At 43.6% G+C, this 21,346-nt stretch overlaps 1 protein-coding gene across 4 annotated transcripts in view; it reads right to left on the reverse strand.

The window, feature by feature from the left end:
* The window catches only part of CNNM2 (cyclin and CBS domain divalent metal cation transport mediator 2), a 125,445-nt gene that overhangs the window by 15,704 nt on the left and 88,395 nt on the right, over nt 1–21,346 (reverse strand). For 3 of the 4 annotated variants that reach the window (XM_056352027.1, XM_056352026.1, XM_056352028.1), the window contains exons 2-4: nt 11,247–11,390; nt 3,807–3,944; nt 1,510–1,679 (exon numbers count right to left, since the gene is read on the reverse strand). In XM_056352027.1, coding sequence (XP_056208002.1) covers nt 1,510–1,679; nt 3,807–3,944; nt 11,247–11,390 — 452 coding nt within the window. Of the gene's footprint in view, nt 1–1,509; nt 1,680–3,566; nt 3,632–3,806; nt 3,945–11,246; nt 11,391–21,346 lie in introns of those variants that run through there. The other variant, XR_008823919.1, reaches the window with a different exon arrangement.

The raw sequence follows: 21,346 nt of genomic DNA on the forward strand, positions 1-21,346 counted from the left end.
CCTCCCATTAGCTAATGGAAAAGTTGTTGCAAACAGGTGACATGCCAGCTAAACCAGTAACTCTACAGAGATTAAATTGGTACAATTAATGCACAGAATACACATCTAACTGTGTTCTGGCATGTGTTTACTGTGAAGGTATTCTTGGTCTTTCGACATGAGAGAGTAAGTCCAAGTCCCTTTCAGTAACAAAAGCAGAGTATTTACCTCCCCTTGATCCTTGCAGAACCAACCCCGTTACCATTTTTGTAGTATCTATCTACTGCAAGATGCACTTTTCCAAATGCATTATATAGCCAGCATGTTGTGTTTGCTAAATATCTATCGATTGCAGAATAGCTCAGAAAGAAAAGAACAATCAGTTCCATCTCCCATGTCCTCCATTTACATCTTCACAGCATTACCTCATTCAGGAGCATTACCTTGCCTCTGGAATATTTCAGATTGCAACAATTCAGTACATAAGAAGAGCAGTTAAAGAGCTACCAGTGGCTCCTTGAACCCTTGAAAAACTACCTTTTTTTAAAAGATAACTGCATTAATCCACAATATCCTATTCCAGTGTTTTCTTAATTGTTTATCACTGATAGTTTAAACACACGCCCACACCCTTTTTTTTTTAAGGCAGGTTAAGGAAGATTTCAAGCCCTGTGTTACAACTCTAATTACAATGCTTGTGTTCTTACAAGCAAACCCAACTTCAGTTATGCTGGATAGAAACATAAGCACTTTTCCAGCAAAATCTCTCTTAAAGGGCCGTTCCTCCCCAAAAAGTACTGTTTCTGGTAAAGCTTTACATAGCCATTCAAACATTCCTGTCAAGTAACAAAACCTGGGAGATGCCAGCACTGGAAGCAATCCTGTACAGAACAAGCAGAAAAACAGTCCTTCCACACCACCCAGGGCTCCAGTCTAAAAACCACCCAAAGGGGACAGGGTGAGTGCTTGGATGGCAAGGTGCCCAGTAACCACAGGGGCTGTGGCAGGAGGTGGCATCGGTTCAGTAGATGGCGCAACGTCCCCACGGAAACCTCCACTGCTTGCAACACCACAGGTACAGAGCTCAAAACTTCACAGAAAAATGTCATTCCTCTACACATTCAAACTCCCCGTGCCTCCTTTTGCAAGAGGAAAAAAACACATGCGAGAAAGGATCCTGGCCAAACTCCTATGACATGCTGGTTTTTGCATGCCAAGCGATGCCAGCTGTATGCAGGGATTCCTTTGCATTCCCTACCCTAGTGATACCTAAAGCATAAGTAATTTCCAACAGATGACTGGAAGTAGCAAGTGCTGTCTACCCTTTGCAACTGGTTTAACTGAGGCTGAAAGCAGCCGAGTGAGCTCTTCAGGGCTGGCAAGGCCATAAAGGAGGCAGGAGCCGTTCCCAGGAGCCACAGCTTCATTCCCACATTTGAAAAGACAAACTCAACAACTGGAAGAGGTATAGAGAAGGATATGTCAGGAGATGAAGGATTTTGCACGTATCTACGTAATCATATGTCTGACCTGTAAAATGAGAACAAAGTAGTCGACGGGCTTGTTTCGCTGGTAGAGGTAGTGTTCTGGGGCTTTCTTGTTCTTCTCATCGTACTTCAGCTCCTGGATGACGTTGGGATGTTTTAGCAGCCTGAGAAGGATCTTCTCTGACATCTGGGATGGACCAAATGCTTCTACTTCTATAACACAAGATACAACTTGGCATTACACTTCATATGCCTGGCAAGAAGTCAGCAGTACTCGTTAATAAGCATTTGCCTATAAAAGACACACAGATGCAGAGAGATCCATTATGGAATTGCAGGCTTCCTGTCTTTTGAGACTGTTAGATATGTAAGGGGGAGGGGAAAAACCAGCACACCCCAACTTTCATTACTGAAGTATTTTTCAAAACAACCAAAACCCATGTCTTCATCTGAAAGGGAAAAGAAAAGGCAGTCTTGCCCTCTTGAGAGTTCAGTCACAGTTGTATAGGCTCGTTGGAGAGTTGCATAAATGGAAGAGCTTTACAATTGGGGACAGAGAACCTCTGAATTTGTTTTTTCCTTCCTCAAAAGGTATTAAAAGTTACCACATCGCTGCACTTTTTCCAAAAATAAAAAATATATATATTAAAAAATCACTGTTTGGGGCCTAGAAAGTTCGCTCTAGATAGATGTTCTATATAAATGAAAGACACAGCTGGGGCTGCCACAGTTCATACGGGAAGTTACTCAAAGTGAGAGACAGTGCAGGTCAGTTCAAACCATGTGGGATTAATGCCTGAAACACTGAACACATCCCCTATGCACTTGCTCTTCAGTGTTCCAAACAGGAGCTGTTTGAAGCAGAAAAGCTCATCCTTGTGTGGGAGATTTAAGCCAGGGACGTCGAAATTTACACATGCAAACTGATAAGCTGTCCTAACACCTCATTTCAGAATAGGACTGTAAATGACCCAGTACCTTTCATCTGCTAAAGATACTATTCTCAATTTAGAACAGAGAAACCAAAACTGTAGCTTTCATGTTATTTAGCAGTGGCTTCACAGACAGACCTGGATTTAAGCTACACAAGCCTTTCATCCATAAAACAAGTAGAGAAGCATCACTGTCAGACTATGTCTGTTGAGCAGGTGTTTAGGGAACTCCATCAGGCCTTGTACCACTACATGAGCAATGCCTTGCTTGCTGTTAAATCCGCATCTTCCTGTTGAACTGCTTCCTCTCACCAAGGACATGCTCACGTGCACATGAGCCGTAGGAGTCCAAGCCTTTCAAGGAATTACTGCCCCTCAGCTGAGATGTGATAACCGATCACGTACATGCTTCCTTCAAGTCACAGAGGCAAAATAAAGCACGAAGACAGACTAGGAGCATCTAGGCAGGCAGTTACTGCACCTTAGAGGAGGGCAAGTACTAACTTCCAACCGGAGCTGGCAAATGTGAGACAAAACAACTTTATCATTTTCAACCCATGAACATATGTTGAACATAGCTGTGAAAGACGCCCGTCTGAAAGGCCTGCATGTGAGAAGTCTTTATATGTCAAAGAGAGACAGCACGAGCAATAGGAAGGTATGTTTTCCACAAGCTCTCCCGTTAACAGGTCTCATCTCTGGGCTGAAGGGACCAACTTTACGACGAAAGGCAATATCAGCTGCAAGAAACCATTCAAGGCCCTGGCCTCTCTGCCAGACTGCCAACCCAAGGGCTAAAAACATCAAGATGTTCTGGGATGGAGACAACTGTCCTCTGAAACCTGAAGTCATCAACGGAGGTCACACAAGCCAGCCAGAAATCCATTTTAAAAAGTACAGTTCAACCACCTGCGCAGTCTGCATTAAATGTGTCGGGAGAGTTTTTCACCTGGAGTCAAAAAGTCTCATGGAACAGGTTTAGACCTTCCTGCAAAAAGTCCAGCATCTCTTTCTGGAGAAGGCGCCAGAGTGCAATTACAGTCAGCTGGCCAGTGGTATCGAGTCCTCTTTGGTTTGTTCCCTGAGCTCTTCCTAATGGGGTGTACTTGCTAGTCGTTAATCTGATGGACTCTAGACATGCAGTGCGGCACTTGGCATTCATCCTTACCTTTCAGACCAATTTAAAGTTACTGGTCCACCCCTGGTAAATGTCTCAGAGGGTTCATGCCGACACTGAACACAGGAGAGGAGAGAATTTAAAAAGAAAAACACAACAGTGGCATTATTTGTCACCCCACAATCCAGCCTCCCTTCCCGCCTGCACTGTCCCACCCACCTCACCGGCCTTTGCTGACAAACTGCCTCCGAGGCTCTGGCATGATCGCAAAAAAAGATAACCCGCACTTGCCTGTTGCCAGGAACCGGTGCATTGCCAGGAGGAGCTGCGGTGATATTTTAACCTTCATCTCGCTGTCTGTCTGCTTGAAGGCAGAGAAGTCCTGCTTCCTGTCCCGGTGAGCTACTTTCTTTTTCGTCTTGTTATCAGCTGGGGAAGGGAGGGTGGGAAAAGAAAGGAAGGAAGCGATTTCTGTTAGAACGGGGTCCAACACAAACCACGCTGGATGGAGTCAGCCAGGATGGCCGCCCCGAGCTCAGGGCGCAGGCAGACCCCTCTGCAGTACGTGCAAAGCCCCGCTCATCGCGCAAAGCCCCGCTCATCCGCACGCAGCACAAAACAGGAACAACCAGCGAGCTGTGCCGTGGGCTCCCTGGGCCGTGAGTCCCTGTCCTGCAGAGCCACTCACCCACGGCCGCTGTCACTTCTCTGTTACTTCAATGGGGGGGCAAGTCTCTGCTTGCAAACACCTAACTGCAGAGCAGCTCTGCGTATGACACATAAGGGGTGTGTGCACGTCTAGGTGGGGAGAAGTCCCCTCAGCACTACTCATGATCAAAAGGTGTTGTTCTACAAGAATATCTGTGATAGCTACTTTTTTCATATACATTCCTTAAAGAATTCCCAGCAGGTACATAGACTAAATATACGACGACCGACTTCTTATGCCATACCACAGCTTCACTGACTCTTCACAGCTTTGGCAAAATCTGCATGCCTTTGGTCCAAGTAACTCTCCATGTCTAGCGTACATGGTTTCTTTTGTCCTGTCCAAATTTAAGTAAAGGCTAGCAAGGTGTGCAGCCTGGAGGTGGGAATCCCTGGCACTGAAGCCAGAATGAAGTACAGCGTAGCTTCAGGAGTTCAGATCTGGGGATTCACCTCCTAGTGATCCTGGGCTCCTGTCCTTTATTCAGCTAAATACTTGCCACGTGGTTTGTCTGCGTCTTAAAACAGTCTCCGCGGTGGGGAATCCCCATTTATGAAAGATGGAGTTGCAGAGGCACAAACAATCCAGCTACTATCGTCCACCCACTGAGCTGATCTGCCAAAATGTCTGGGAAACCAGGTAAGTGGGGAGCTACAGGCGTGTTGGGGTACAATGTACGTCAGCTCCAGGGAGAAGAGGCGTCTGCTCAGACGGCAGGGTCTTGCTCTTCTCTGCTGACATAGCGCGTAAGGTGGCAGTGGCTATAAGCAGCAGAATGCTGTCAGACAGCTCTGAACTCCACTGTATATTGAAGGAAACCCAAGTCTTGAGACAATTACTGTGAGCCCCCCAAGACTTGAGGCATGGCTCAGGTTCTAGGGTCTTAGTGGGGAAAGATACTGAAAACACCGTAGTCACTGGTGTAAAATTACTGGACTTTTGAGGGATCCCAGGCAGTTCTGGTACACTGATTGACTGCAGAGAATTCAGGCAAGCACCCAAAGAGGTGTAGGTGAAGCTAACATGGTGAAACCTCACACGTATTCCCAGGTACCTCTTGCCAGATTTTGGGTTACGCATGCAAAGATGATTAAAGTGATGTACCACAGCAAGGAAGCCAGTGAGACCTGGAGTCCTGTACATGTCCAAATATATGATACAGACTACACAAGGTTCAAAGCGGTCGAGGTTGGGTCTTGGAAATGCACAATACCAGTAATTAACAGATTTCTAGAAAGATCTTCCCAAGTCACCTAGCTTTTTAGATACGAATACATTTAGATCCTCAACTTCCCATGGACAAGCCTCTACTACAGGACTATGACAGTCTCAACAGCAACGCTGTACAGACAGTAATGTATCTATCTAGATATAGATATCTATCTACTCTAGATACCTGAAGCTCATTCTGTGAGCAATGCAAATCAGAAAGTGTGAGATACTTGTTCCTAAGCGCATGGAGCAGAACGATGATGACCCATGCCTTTTTTCTTCTTTGGAACCACAAGCCTCTTACCCTAGCAGTACTTTACCCAGGACCTGGACTACATCAGGGACTGCAGTTTCTCTTCCAAAAGCAGGAATAGAAACTTAACCAAGGGAGTGGTTACAGACTAAAAACAATCTCTGCCTTAGGAACATAGTCTGAGACAGACCCTATCTGTACTTGCAGTTAAAGGAAAGATGGATAACAAAGCAATAGAAAGCAAGCAGGAGAAAAGTCTCCCAGAAGCTCTCACTAGGTCCTACCTCTTGTGAGAGATAAGGAGAACAGAAATGGTGTTTTTTCCTGAAAAGCTCAGAGAATGCTATTTTTTTACAATAAAAAAGGCTGAGATGCTTTCTCACAAGGAGCTCCATCATTGCTCTCTTCAGGGAGGCAAAAATCAGCACAAGTACATGTTTTGGCCCCGGGACAGGGAAACACCTCTTCAGAGGGCAGTAAAGCATCTCTGCCTTTCTCCTGTGAATGGTCTGTACCACCACAAGCTTCACACTGCACTTCTGGTACCTCAGAACAGGGCCAGCATCACACCATGGGAGGGTGCCTGAAATCTTTCTGTCTGCATTGGTCACCAAGGTAAGAGACCCAAGCTTTTAAGCAAAGGATGGGCGATTTCAACTCCTCCTCCTGTTTCCTTGCCAGCTTGTCCAGAAACCTTCCCCCAAGAAAAACGTTACACAGTGAGAGCTTTAAGCCATACGTCTTGAAGCCATTATCTTGGCTGATTTTTGTAAGAGATTATCTTAATTGGTTTTCGTTATCCAAACAACTTCTGAGTTTCCTGTAAGACATAGGAACGAAGGACTGGATGGTGACAGAAGTAACTGAATCTGGACCAGGTATTTCCCATCTGTCATTTCTACAGTTAAGTGAGATGGAGACCCGGGCAGTGAAGCTAACCTGGCATGCTGAAGAGATCTCTGCTTACAGAGTGCTGTGACGCTGTTTGGTTCTGCAACATGAACAATGTGATGCATGAGGGATACCCTCAATATAACTTTTGGTAAGATATCAGCAAATATTGCAACCATCTTCAGAAGGTTCTGGGAATCAAATCAAAGGTAGCAAGGCTGACTGTGAGCTCCTGGGCTGAAGGAGAGAACTCAAGAAGAGGAGGGGTCCAAATATGGTCCAAATACAAATAAGGTTGTGATCTCTCTTGTAACATTCCTGAACTTTCAGGCCTGATGCTGAACACCACAAATGCCTGCATACATTTCCTTGAAGGAGCCAGCTCTGGCTGGAGACAGCTACAGAACAGGGAGTTCAAACCTCAGATCACCCATTCAGCTGGGCAGGCAGGCAGCAGGCTGATGGGCACTGCACCCAGGCAGCGTTCTGGGAAGGTTCTTGTCCTCATCCTGTGCTCCTTTTTTTGTCTTTTTGACTTTAGGACAGAGCAGACATCTGCAGTGAGCTCCAGACAAGAGAAGGGCAAAAATATTTTACCAAATAGAAGTGTGGTTCTGTCTGGCACACAAGAACTGCAAAAGGACAGAGACAAGCAACTGTTTGAGATGCGCACCTATCAGATACTCCAGGAAAAGAAAGTACAATTCCCAGATGGCTAGATTCGCTGACCCTGTGCCCATACTCAGCGCTAGGATGCCCAGCCCAAGGCAGTCAGAGGTGGATGCCAGAGTCTCACCCAGCACACACCCCACGTCCCCTCTCCCTCATCCCCCCACTGATGCACACACCCAGGCTGACAGCCTGCACCCCACACACCGCACAGGTCTTTTTAAGTCCGTGAGTTTGTTGCATTTTAGAAGAAAGGTTTAGGAATTAACAAAAGTTAGTTTTACCAGTTCTTTTTGTTCCTAGCTGGGAAAACCAGGTTGCCCTGTGTCTCATGCATGTTTCAGCAACTGACAGGAAGGCAGCAGGACTAAACCTGAAGCTCTTTAACAGCCTCAAATAGCTTCCTGTAAGGATGCAGCTCCTGCAGCCTACCAGTGCCAGACAGCAGAAGGTTACCAAGTCCACTGTCCTAATGTCCAACAAGGTGAAAGCATCATTTTCTAACAGGTGGCAACCACCTTGGTATATCCAAAGATGAGATTGCAGCTACACAAAGCTCTGCTCTCCTGGCGCAGGATACTGATGTACACCACGCCAGTATCTGTAGGTCTTGCCATACAAAGCGGCGTTGCACAAGCTTTCCTATGTTGCTACACCTTCACTGGATAGCAGCAGAAATACTTTGTAGGGTAAAGAATTTTTATTCCCATAGCTCCGTGGTTTAAATAGGAGAAGTGATACAGAGTTTACTATCCCATGTATTTAACATACCTGTTTTGACAGTTGTTTGGAAATAGGAATGTTTGGGTAAGATGCAGTCTTCCCCTTGGGGAAGTGACTTGCTAAGGCTAAAAAAAAAAAAAAAGTCCATTAGGTGAAAGCTATTGCAGCCGCAGGAGTGCAGCTGTGTAACAAACGTGCCCCATGGCCTGGCATCGAACACCCCTGCAGCGTGGGCTTGCCAGGGGTCATGTTCGCCAAGACAAGACTGCTGAATGGCACGGGGGTGAGGATGTAGAAATGCAATGTAAGCTGATGCTTACAACCAGAATATTTACCCGCGACATGTAGAACACGCACACAAGGGTGTGCTAAGGTATCTATTTTGTAGAAAAATCCTAGATTTTACGCAGGGCGAACCACCTGTGAATTGGTGTGTCTGAAAAACAGCAGCATTCCAGTTGCGCTAAGGGGATGATTGAACTTGTCTTCAATTAGAAAGAGCTAAGACAGGCCACCAGTCAAGCTCAGGTCATAACAGTGAACTCCACATTCCTCAAGCGGTCTGAGGCCAAAGCAGAACGCACACCTTTCTGTCCTGGGTCTCTGAGAAGCTTGAGAAATGCTCTGCCACCATGGGAGTGCAAGAGAGATTCCTGTAGTGTGTCAACCATGAAAAAAATGCTCCAACTTTCCAATACTAAGAGCAAAATGCACTGATAGCTCTTCACTGTGACACTGCCTGAGACGTCATCAAAGCCTACTTGTCCATGACAGAAAACTCTTCTCCCCACCCCATCGGCAACCCCAATACAAAGTCTCATGCTCAGAAGTACTCAGTCTATCCAGATGTTGATGGGTCAGGCATACTTAATAATTTTCTTGCTCCTGTCTTCTTATCCTTGCTCCCAACATCTCTGTAAGCCATAAGACATAGCAGACCAGAGCAAACTGAAGAAATACCACATCTATTGGGCACACAGCCCTCAAGAAATTCAGCTGCAGCGCTTCAGCACTGAGAGCAGCTTTCAGCAAAAACTGTAAATACACGATTGCTTCTACCCTAACACAGCTCAAGTGGATTTTCATGGCAACAGCAGAAAGGCACACCAAGGTCAGCCATTTCATCAAATTTCAAGTTTCCATCAAAGCAAAACAAAACATTTTTAAAAGTTCAGAACAAAGGCATAATGACACTGCCAAAATTTTGCGTAAGGTCTACTTTTAAGTAAACACCTAGTATAGACCAAATCAGTCCAAAGGGTTCAAGCTGGCTTGTTCTCAGCTGCGCAAGCCAGCCTGGTCTTACAACAAACAGCATCAGAGAACTCTAGTGCAAGATGGGGTTACTAGCACTCACACACTGATATCAACATCAAAAATAAGCTGCCTTAACATACTGCAGACCTTCAGTAAACCCCAAGCATGTTCTCATCACTACATCAGTGGGAAGTGGTTACAGCACATCAATCTGCCCAAACCCATAACTATGACATTTTCTGCAGTCCTCACAGCTTCTCTGGATTTCTGTTCTCTTGCTTGCTGCTACGGTTTCCTTCAATCTAAACAGTGGAATGAATTCCAGTGCTTCATACAGAAATTAAAAGTTCATCTTCATTACATAGCAGGAGTCACCCCCCAAAATTTCCTGCATCCTCCAGAAAGCCTAGGAAGTAAAGTTTCCCTCCTGTTCTGAAACAGGAATTCTCAATAGTAAAAATCTTCCCAGGAAGGAGAGTTTCAACTTATGTTTACAGCAATATTTTGTTAATCTAGAAGTCTTCAGAGAGTAAAATCAAATTCTCATTTCCTTGCCCTCTAACATGCTATTAATGGTCAAAGCTTTTTGTGTCCTGAAGAACAACACAGCATGATATGTGTGGTTTCTCTTAACAAACAAGGGGAAAAAAACATTGAAAAGCATATGTGATGTCTTTTCACTTGGAGAAACATGGAAATACTTCAAAGTTGATGAGACAAAGATAGGATTCTTTTGGAGTATAACAAAGTCTGAATTCACCCTGTAAAAGCATTATGTTGTAACTGATTAGCTCAACAATTCGTTTGTGAAGGTATGAAAAGAAATAGATACTAACTGGACTTCTGTGATTTGCATAGTAATTATACTGTTTAGCATATCATAAAGCACAATTGTCATTTACATGAACCTTTGGGAGCTTAAATACTGCTAAAATACTGACCAGCTACAGAAAGTAGTTCAGGCAATAACAATCTCTTAGGAGAAGTAGAAGCATTGTCTATCCCACAGTGTAAAGTGCTCATTTGGCTTGGAGGGAGGATAGAACATGCTTGCACTGGCCTGAAAAGGGTGCTGTAGATACATTCAGATCCCTTTCATGAGGAAAGAAAAGAAAGGGCAGCTGAACAGCGCTAAGGATATTTAAAATTATTTCTGTTGTTTCTATTACAATAGAATCTAGAGACATCCTTGTGCTACACACAAATACATAGTAAAAAATAGCATCTGCCAGCAAGTGATCAAAGCACAGATAAGGCAGATGAAGAATGGCAGAAAGGAAGCCTGTATGCACAGGCCAGATTGTGCAGATGGGAAGAGAAGCAATGACACTTTAGTTAACTGACCAAAGACCAGACAGACTCTAAACTGGGAAAGAAAAGAGTCCAGATCTCTCAAGTCCCAGGTAACAGTTGATCTGCATCATCTCCCTCAACACACCTTAACACAAAGGAAGGAAGGAGCTGTAAAGAGTCATGAAAAGGAATCATTTAGGACATGCTAATTTTCAGCCCCGAAGAAGACTTTCCGTTCTCGGGTTTTCTGAATGAGTGACAGAGAGAGAGTCTAAAGAGATTCCATTCCCCTTCCTTGAGGCATGGTACTTGCCTGCCTTCTTGCTAAAGCACACGGACTACAGGTGCTTCAGGTGGAGAGAGGTTAGGGGAAAATATGGGAGGTTGTGAGCACTGGAACAAAAAGGTTTAACAAGGCCACTGCAGTGGAGAACAGCTAGCAGGAAAGACCAGGTTGTTGCAGATGTAAACCTTCTTGATGGAAAGGTCAAATAAAAAAACCTGTTCTGTTTCTGAGTTAATATGGCATAAAGGGGTGAGGTGCCCATTCTGCAAAAAAACCCAAAAATTACTTTGGCCATCTGTGGGATCTACAGGTCATTTGACCACTGAGATTTTAAATCAGCAACTTTGCATCTCTCAAAACACAGCTATTAAACACAACCGCTGCTGCACAGAATCCTCCCTCTTGTCTATAAAAAAAAGTGCAAATATTTCTACTCACTGTATAGGTCTGTTTCATCCAGAATTTCCGACTTGATGATCTCTTCAATCACATCTTCTAAAGTGACAATTCCCAGGACTTCATAAAAAGGATCCCCTTCTCCTTCATTGTTTACTCTTTGTACTATAGCCAGGTGAGACTTGCCTGCAAGGAGACAGATCAGCAATTCAGACATTTTAGAAATTCCTGAAAGATCAGAAATTATAGCAGAATTATAGACACATAGCTATAAACAAAAAGACAAAAAGGCTGGCGTCAGGCTTCATGAAAAAAAGAGGCAAAGTTTAACAGACGCTTAAAATTGTAATCTGATTTCTGTCCGAGAAATGCATTCCTGGGTCACATAAATCCACCTAATGCACTAAAGGAGAACGGCTAAAGAGATCAGTGTTCTTTTTCTAATGTCTTTCCCAGTGAAACTGTCACCTTGGCATTGAGTTCATTATATTATCTTGTTGACAGTTGTTCTACTTCTTGTCTCAATACACTGGCAGAAGGCAGCCAGGCTGGAGACCTCCTTTGCAGCAAGCTCCCGTGGATGTTCTCCTCAAGCTTGGAAATAACAGCAACAATGGCCAAACCACAGAAGCATGTGGACAGGGTAGAGGCTGAGGATAAGAGGTCAGCCCAATCCATGGGTTTCTTTTTCTCCTCCCTCCCTCAAAAATAATTTATTTGGACATGCTCCACCAGGGGGGACAACACACTTACTTAGGAATTAATTAATAAGTTCAAAGTGACAGTGCCTGATCAACAAAAACTAAGCGGTTCTAAAGATCCCTGAGCTGCATCATTCACAATGCAATCTATAATTCATAAAGTCCTTCCTGCCACAGGAATAATAATAATATTAATATTATCATGCCCCTTTGAATGTGCTTTGATATCCTTGGTTGCCAGCCTCCCTAGCTGCCATTGGAAGCCAGTCCTTTGTAAAGCTGCATAAAAAGTAGCGTGCATTCAAAGGGCTCACCAAACACAAGTGGCATTCTGGAGCACAAGCATGGCAGATTTCCAGTACGCTTTCTGAACTACCAGGAGGTAAGCAACATTATCTCACATTCCTCTTTGCTAGTCTCAAAAACGATACTTATCCCCGTCCATGGAAGATAACCAAAATAGTTCAGCTTTGCTTAGACCCCTTTATAGGCAATAATGGCCGCGTGTTTGAAGATTCAGATTATTAGACTAACAAGCATTCAAACTATTCCAACCCAGACTTACTCACGCTTAAAGAATGAAAATATCCCGAACAAATTAGACAAGGAAGGAAAACTTATCAACTACTGATATAAACATTGCATCAGGTCAAGTCAATTCACTTTGGTAAGTTTTTCACATCTGCTTTCCCAGGGACCCAACATAAGCAGTTAAAAACAAATTCTTGGTGAATGCTGTCTGTCGAAAGTTAAATTCTTTTGCTATTCCCAGCTTGTGATCATTTAAAAGGAATTTTCCAAAGCAGGGTCTAATATTAGACTCAAAATGAAGTTTCCATTCCACTTAGGCGATATTCTCACCAAAGTAACTACTGCATAATCTGATTGTCTTGGAGCTACTCGTTTAGATGCAGATGGACATACTTTAAATACCAACTCCACAGCACTGCTGAGTCTTATCTTGAGGAAACCTTATTCTACAGTGAATTAATAGAAAGATGATTTGTGATTTTAAAGGATCAACATTCGTATTGTACTGAAAGTCTTTCACTGTGACAGGTTTTATTTCTTTGCATTCCTTGCAAGACTTTCTTTTTACCACCTAATGAACAGCATTTACAAAAAAAAAAACCCACCCACAACCAACCAAACTCCAAAAAAACCCCAGGAGGTGGCTTCATAAAGACATGAAAGATTTAGTGTACTATCATCATTACTGTTCCCCAGTAATATATTATTCCAATTACACCCTTTCAATACAATGATGTTCAAGAACAACTGTGGCACAAAGAAAGTCACACAGACAAACCAAATATTGTAATTTATTTCACAGCGTCTGCTCAGATATTAGCATATTTGCTTTCAAGTCAAAAGACGTGACTCCTTCAACAACCATTTCTATCACAGATCAGAGCAGCTCATTTGCACATGCTCATTCAGATGCTAATACCCAAGGATCACCATTCTCACACTTCAGTAAGTGGTAAGAGTGCTCAGACCTGTACAAGTGAGTGAAATAAAAAAATCCCCAAACAACAATGCTATCAACTCAGTGCTTCAGCTTTGATCAGAATCACCAAATTCTCCTCCACTTCTGTACTGCCTATGATAAAGCTGAATTACATGATAAAAATCTTACATTTTGAAAAGCACAGCCTTTTTAACAACAGCGGAGTCCTAGACACATCTACAAGCAATGGGAGAGATTTATGGAAATGGGATTGGGGAAGGACCTGAGAGGCTGTAATACCATGGGAAGTTGTGCACAACTTGCAGCCACAAAATCAGTTACACGTCCTTTCCATTGGGGCGGTCTCCACCAAGAATTTAGGATCACTTAAATGTTATTCTCTCCCCATTTAGCAGCCACAGCCCTCTGATGTGACCAACAGTACCTAATGTGAGACAAGGGACCAAAATCTGTACCAGCTCTCTTAGGCAAAGTGAGCTGTTAAGGCATTAATTACAGATGGGTATCAGACATTTTGCACTTTCTACAATGAGAAAGAAGGCTAGAAACATTTTTTCTGGTTCTGCCAGCATCTCTGATTTTTAGGTTTGTTACTTATCACCCAAAGTACCGATACCATTGAATCTTGTCATAATTTCAAATGTCATTGGACTTTTTGGTGGGTAGCATTGATGTTCAGCTCTACCTTCATTATTAAAACTACATGTTGCAGAGAGTTTATCTGTGGAAAATAGATAAATTATCCAAATTCAGGCTGACAAAAACATTTCTTCCCTCTTGACTGTCAAGTTTTCCTGTTCTGACTCTCACGAACCCACCACTTTGCTGGGGTCAGATGAATTTAAACCAATCTAATTGGGTTGCCACTAAAAGGCTGCCTTTTGCTCCCAAAGTTTTCTCCTTCCTTTGCATTGACTACAACGCTCATGTCACTTGATGAGAAAGACCACATCTGAAAATTACATTTCTTGAGTCTTTGCAAGTTAACTTTGATCCAGATCCAATAATTTTCCAGAAATCATCAGGGAGTGGAACGAGCATCAGCACTGGTGACAGAGGTGTCACAAAGATGCATTCCTGGACTTGCTGCCCTCCCAGACTGCTGCATAGATGACTGCAAAACACCCTCCACGTATGGAAGTAATCAAGGTAGAAAAGGCTAAAGAAAAAGCCAGAGGAGCGCAAGGGCTTCCTTATACATCGTAAAAGAGCACAACACAGCATGTGCTCAACTTTAAAACTGGCCTGTAAGTAAAATAATGACTCCTCCGAGTGTTTTAAATAGAAATTGGCTACAGCTATATTCAAAGACTTCATCAGACCACGGGTATTTGTCATACCATTTTATTCAACTGAGAAAGAGAACTTTCAACGGTATTTTCCATTGCTAAGAACACAAAATACATATTCAACAAGAAGTTGAATAAAATAAATGTCCAGGTAAGGAAACCTGGATTGTCTATAGTATTCCTAGGGGTTTGAGAGCAGAAGACAAATTAAACGAAGAGCAAGCGTGCACAGAAAATATATTAATAATTTATATACTTTGCTGATTTTCTGGCTACAGTCTCCAGCCACACTACATCTACGACATCAATCTTTCTTTAATCACTTGTTTTAAGTGTTGATACAATGAGATTCAGCAAGCAGGCAGCTCTGCAGGTCTGCCAGATCTGATGATAAAGGCAGAAATGACCCAAGTCATGTGTAATACGCAGCACCAGGAGAGAACAGCGGGCAGTGCTCTGACCCACAACTCCTTCATGGCCATAGGCAGGCAGCATTTGCTTTCTCCCTCAGCTTCCCCCAGTGACAGTAACATCAGCAGGAGCCTATGGAGCTCACAACTCCACATGGCTTGAGACACAAGTTGCGACAAATGCATTCATGGGCAACTAAAAGACCAAGGAATTTTGTTAAAAGCAAATCCTGTGTTATCCCATTGCTCAAAATCTCGCCACTCCGCTCGGATTTCGCTCTGTACTACAACTTCTGATTAATTTGTTAAGCTAATTTAAGAAATGTGAAGATGTTTAGTGACATCTGTATGAGTCAGTGGACTTAGAACGAGCTCCCAGGAGTCCATGTGACTGACAGACTGACCACGTAGGACAGCACTGGAAGAAATGCTTGAAATACTGACTCTCTTACAGTACCTTGACCATTCCTTGAAAAAGACTGGGGGGGGGGGAAATGCCCTTTGATCCTAACTGAGGCATTATATGTTTAGAGCAAGGACCTCAAGAATATTGCCATGCAGTTCAAACTAGAGATACAAACATCTGACCAAGTTCAACATCTGCTTTGGTCAGTACATAGAGTCTTGTCTACACGAAGAGTTTTGCCATACGAATAGAACTGTACCCACCCCACTCTCACATGCCACTTCCCTGCAGACACACAGGTGCAAGAAATGAGCTCAGAGAAACATTATGAAGTTCAATAAATGCAAAGGCGAAGTCATGAATCTGGTACAAAATAACCCCCATACACTGGTACTGGGGACTGACTGGCCGGGTCTGCAGAAGAGGACTCCACGGTCCTGCTGGACAAGCTACATGAATCAGTGGTGTGTCCTTGCAGCACTGAAAGCTAACTGTACTGACTGCATTAGTACACATGCCACCAGCAGCTCAACGGAAGAGATTATTCCCTCTGTTCAGCACTTCAGAGACTGCACCTGCAGTACTGGTGTCCAATTTGGTGTTCTCCAGTACAACAAGGACACCGACAAACTGAAGCAATTCCAGTGGATGGATGCTAAGATGGTCTGGGGCTGGAGCCCACAGTGCACAAGGAAAAGCAGAGTGAGCTGCATTGGTTCAGTCTTGCAAAGTAAAAGGTTAAAAGAGGGGTCTCAAAAGTCTTTACAAATTTCACCGTAGGCTACAGAGAAGACAAAGCTAGATTCTTCTTGGAGCTACATACTGTTGGGACAAAAGGCAATGAACACAAGTTTCAAAAATATGAAGTCCTTAAATAAGGAAAACTTGTTCCTCATGAAGGTGGTCAAACACTGGAACAGAGGCCCCGTGGGGCTGTGAAATGGCCATCTTTGGAGGTCTTCAAAACTCAGGGACCTGAGCCAACTTCAGTGTAGCCTGCCCCAAAGAGGGGGCTGCACCAGATGACCTCCACAAGTCCATTCCTAAATTATCCTGTGATTCTGAGAGACTTCGAAGGGAGGCCTGAACTGCAATCCCATCCCAAACTTAAATTCTGATTTTTCATTCCTGAGTTTCTGCTTAGGAACAACAAAAAAAAGAAAATTTTGCACAATTACCAGTACATAAAGATGATATGTAAAGACAGCAAGCAATTTTTACTGATCTGGAATGCCACAACATGGCCTGGTATACGACCAAAAGTAATAGTAAAATGACAGTACTAGCCAGACTACACTGCAGAAAATTACAATATTGCTGGCATAGCTTTAATGAAAAAGAGGATCTCAGGCAATAAGTAGTCCAACAGCAGAGGTGTAACTCAGGGGCTCTGAGCAGTGAGCAACAACCTACACGTGACGTGTATAAGCTTGCATCATAGGTAAGCAACTCGAGATGCCTCTGTTTCGGCAGGAGGAGGTTTATGAACCTAGTAACCAGGAGGATTTGTATATGTTACTTCTCCCATGCAAGAAGCAGATCTCACTGAAGACCCTCGGTTTCCTATTATTAGCAAAAGAATCAGTACTAAATCAAAGCTATGGTAGACTTTTATAAAACAGAAGATTCCCGTCAAGTCATTTTGTTGTAAAACTAGAATCAGTCTAGTCCATTTTCATTACAAACCAGTAATCTGAGTCCGTTTGCTGTTGGTGAATGCCCTGGAACATTAAGCTGTAACCTGTTCAATATGCCTGTAACAATGACACAGAGAAAAATCCCAGGAGGTGTTTAGCTGCCCTTGAATTTGCTAACTAACGATCTGTGCTTCTGAAAAATCTCCTGGTTTATTCTTATGGAACTGTTTTGGTTTTGACTGATTTCTATGAAGGTAAACAATTTGGTCTGGCAGTAAGACTCACAGGTTCAACAATACATTATGCAAACCAATCAGTTTTAAAATATATTGTATAATTTAACCATTAAAACTAACTCCCTCTAGAATAGCGCTGGCTTGCAAGCAATTATATCCAAGTAACAAGTGTTTTTCTCAATTTCTTTTCTGTGGCACAGTTCAAGGACATTAAGACTCTCTTCTATGAGCAGGAATCTGCATTCCTGCTGTTTGTTTTTGCACTTTGAATATGTTCAATGGGTATATCGGACAGCTTTTTCTCCCCCACCACCGCTAACTGGTGTATGCTGCCTCTCGGTTCATAGCACTGTTCACAGAATCAAGAAAAACCCCAAACTCCTGCACAAATTTAATCTAGATTTAGACTAAGCTTTTTAGATTCTGCTCTTTTCAGCAGCAAAACACACAATTTTTTAATATATATATTTGGGATGGGAACGCAATAACTAACGTTCATTTAATACAGCCACATGAAACTCATCCAGACCCTCAAGGAAACAAGTGAAAGTATCAGCCCAGCCACAGGGAATATGGTGATTCTTTGCCTTTAAACTAGAGAGCTTACAGTCTCGTACAAACATTAACTAGAAACCACATCAGCCTTCACAGGAAAATAAAAAAGTAGTGCTTTAAATAGATTCTTTGTGTTAAAGCTCATTTTAGTGGGAGGACACCAAAAAAAGGAAAAATTAGGGAGAGTTTCAGAATGACTTCCTGACAGTGAATTGTATTTGTAAGGAATACTTTCCCAAGAGAAACAGCAGAAGCTCAGTTACTTGCAGCTTTGAAAACTTGACTGGACAACCTCCTAGGAAGGACCTCCATAATTCCCTGCTGCCCCATGGCAGATGGAAGAGCAGCTATGAGCTAACATTTTCCATCTCCAGCAGCCTACCACTTGGTGTAGGCGCTCCAACTCAACTGCTGCTGCCTACCCTTCAATCCGTTCTGGTCAGACCTTTGCAAGCAGCATGTTGTCACTTTACTTTGCTGCTGCTTGTAAGAGTGAGACCGTAGCTCTAGAAAGCTGCTACCTGCTGCAACTTTACATGCAATTGAACTGAACCTGGCCACAAACATGGATGAGAAGCTGAGAAGTTATCATAGGTCCATGAGTAAAAGAAATTAGCTGGGAACCAGAAGTAACTTGAGAGTAAGAAAAAAAGGTAGTTTCAACTCAGAGCTCTGCTATCAAAGCGGAAATCTTAGGGACAAATAGGAGAAGTGAGAACATTTAGGGAAAAACTATTACCAGGTGGAAGCAGGCAGCAAGAGCAAAACTAAAGAACAGAGAGGAAAAGTTTCAGAAACTCCTTGAACATCAGTAATGACTCCCTTGCCACGAACAGTGTGGCAATGCTTCTCAGTCACACAGTCTTTACGGGCTGGATTTGGCTGGGACTGACAACAACTAGGGTCCATGGAGGTGTAAAATGCACACCAACTAGCCGGGCTGCTCTCAGCGTTGGCCAGAGCATCTGATTTCAGCCTGGTAAATAGACAAACACAAGCTGCTTCCCAAAACTGGAAGCTAATGCCCTGGAGAAGTATCTGCTGGATCTGAAGTAGGAGAGGAAGAGATGGCGAACGTAACGCTTGAAAGAGAAAACTCTCCCAAAACCAAAGTGATTTTTGACACCCCTCTGAGGCTCTAACCTGAGTACAAGGTTGTGATCTCAGGACACTGGTGGCTTGAGATGAGAAACTGGCTGGAAGTTTAAAAAACGAAGCAAGAAAGCACTTCAGGAAGTTGTAGCGAACTAAAGCTGAGAGAAGAAGCAGCAGCAATGAGAAGAGAAAATGTTGAGTCTGGAGAAAGACCTGTCACTATTTGGGCTAATGCAGGACAAAAAATTCAGATTAAATTTAAAGCAAGCAAACAGAATACTGAAGTCATTCTTGGTCATGGTTCAAGTCTTCCACACTAGATTCAAAATACTGAAGTGTAACTGACGCTGATATGATTTCCCCCGTGTCTCCGCTTCCAAAGGCAAGTAATGACCCTTTGGAAAGAGGTGTCAGAAAAATATCTCCTTACTGACTTGCACCTTCACAGCATGGTCAACAAGGATTTTTTTCTTAGTCTTCAAAGACCCTAAAAAGTATCCATGCTAATTTTATTACTTCCCTGTTTGTTCAAGATTGTCCCTACTGACTTCAGCGTTCCTTCAGGGTGAAGAGCGCGCACCAGCCAGCAAAAATGCAGCCAGCAGAGGGAGTGCAAAACCTTGGGTTTGCTAAACATCAACGCCCCAGGTAACAGCGAGGAGATGGAGAGGAGAGGTCCCAGATTCTGGCTTCGGTGGGTGCTGGCCTGCTGCTGTATCCGGGCAGATCTCCTTTGAGAGATGTACACTTCAGCCTGGGACTCCACAGCGATGACCAACATCTGCCACGACCTGTTCAGTGTCTCCTTCTGCTGTTTTGTGTTATTGCTATGACTTGTGCCCCCTCCACCTTCCTCTCCCCTACCCTACCAGGAACAATTTCTGGAGCCCTTCATAAGGGCACAGGAGAGAAACTGTCACCTCGTTAGTCTCCTCCATCACTCCACCTGTCCAACAGGCTGCTTCTGCTAAACAACAGTTAATCCACTAAATAAAAACAAGAACACCAGGAGATGTTTATGAGCAACAAAAATAGAAGTCGACCCAAAACAATGATGAACTCAAATTACTTTGATGTTCAGGTAACCAAAGCATGACACCAACATAAACAGCAGCCTTGTCCTGCATCATCCCAGCCAAAAAAACTACGGATCTAATCCTCCCTCAATTCCTAAAACAAACTCAGTTTCATTCGGGGAGTTTCTGGATTTTGGCGTCTACACCATGAGATTTTAAATCCGACAACAGTAAAGCACTAGAATGCACGAGAGAAATGTGTTTGGACATTGGGAGCAGGTTAGCTGAGGCCAGCGTGCTTACATAAGGACCTAAACCGTGCTGAGAGCAAAGCCTACAAGCTGAAAAAGAAGAGCAGCATCTTGGGACTGTGGTTCATGAAAGGAACTGGATAGATTCTCTTTTTTTTTTATTATTACCATCATCAGCTCCCGTAGTTTACTTTTAGCTCACTATTTAGGACATAAATTTAAAAGGGTTCTTGTGTTACCAACATCTTAGATCATTAATATTCTATTTTAATGACCTGTTTTACTTCAGGCCATTTATATCACATGCAGTTTGCAATTCCAGCAGCTCAAAACCCCGACTGGTCGATGGCACTGTGAGATTTTTCAAGCTCAGCACAGGGCCTTCTAATTTATATTGCAGCAGGAGCCAGGGGAAGCTTAACAAAAAGCTACCCTGTCAACTTTCTAAATTGGTGACAACATCCTTCACTCAGCAGGATTTACACAACCCCAGCACCACTTACGTGTGTGTGCTTTCACAGTGAGCGAAGCTGCGGGACAAACATGCCTGTAAATAAAACCAGCGCTGGTGACCTTGACTTTGCACAAGCACAGGATCGGGGCTGCGCGAGCACTCACACTCTGACGCTGCACATTTGCTTCTCCACAGCGTAACACAGGGCGCAGCCATCCATGCACCGCAGCCGGGATGGCCACCATGACAGGCTGGCTTCCAACCGCTTCTGCAGAAAGTGAAGGATACCGCAGCAATCTGAAGGCACAAGAAACACAGCCTTCTTCTCCCACTGGCTTTTTGTTTGGGTCAGGTTCCACAAGGTGTAAAGATGCGAGAACAAGCTGCCGCAGAGCTGTGTTTCACACTGTCAGCAAATTCAGTGTGAAGGGGGGAATATCCTCTGGTTGGAAAGTGACTCTTTAAAAAACTAAAGGTATGGCACATATAAACATAGCAAAGTGTCAAGACAGACCCGAAGCCATGGATCAGAGAACTGGTGTGACCATACAAACAGGTCAACTGGAGTGACCATTTCCAACCTTCTGAAGCTGCCAGCAGCATCTTCGCCTTGCTTTGGTG

Source organism: Falco biarmicus, chromosome 9, assembly GCF_023638135.1.
Source record: "Falco biarmicus isolate bFalBia1 chromosome 9, bFalBia1.pri, whole genome shotgun sequence".
In the NCBI taxonomy this organism is placed as follows: Eukaryota; Metazoa; Chordata; class Aves; order Falconiformes; family Falconidae; genus Falco; species Falco biarmicus.